This window comes from Tupaia chinensis, unplaced genomic scaffold, assembly GCF_000334495.1.
Source record: "Tupaia chinensis unplaced genomic scaffold, TupChi_1.0 Scaffold000609_1, whole genome shotgun sequence".
In the NCBI taxonomy this organism is placed as follows: domain Eukaryota; kingdom Metazoa; phylum Chordata; class Mammalia; order Scandentia; family Tupaiidae; genus Tupaia; species Tupaia belangeri.
The window spans coordinates 934675-934909 of record NW_006160128.1 but is presented as its reverse complement, the minus strand read 5'-3'; the positions used below and the strand labels follow the sequence as shown (position 1 = coordinate 934909).

Genomic DNA, 235 nt, shown 5'->3' with positions numbered 1-235 from the left:
AGGGGAAGGGGGTTCATTTACCTGAGACCAGCCACTGGCCTCCATTGTTGGAGAATTCAATGGCATTGACACAGCCGAAGTGGCCGAGGAGGTCCTTCTTGTAGAGGTTTCTGCAGCCCCGCAGGCGTCTCCTCTGAAAGTCCTGAGTGAGCAGGGGGTCCCCATGCAAGCCCCGCTGGGACAAGAAGCCCACCACTGACCTCATGCTGCCCCCCAGGCCAGCTCTCCTCTTCAT

The 235-nt window shown here is 59.1% G+C and overlaps 1 protein-coding gene across 2 annotated transcripts in view; it reads right to left on the bottom strand.

Annotated features, from left to right (window-relative positions):
* The window catches only part of DCAF5 (DDB1 and CUL4 associated factor 5), a 125491-nt gene extending 125256 nt beyond the window's left edge, over positions 1-235 (bottom strand). The window contains exon 1 of one of the 2 annotated variants that reach the window (XM_006158759.3): positions 22-235. In XM_006158759.3, the coding sequence (XP_006158821.1) occupies positions 22-235 (214 nt within the window). The remainder of the gene's footprint in view (positions 1-21) is intronic. The other variant, XM_014591699.2, reaches the window with a different exon arrangement.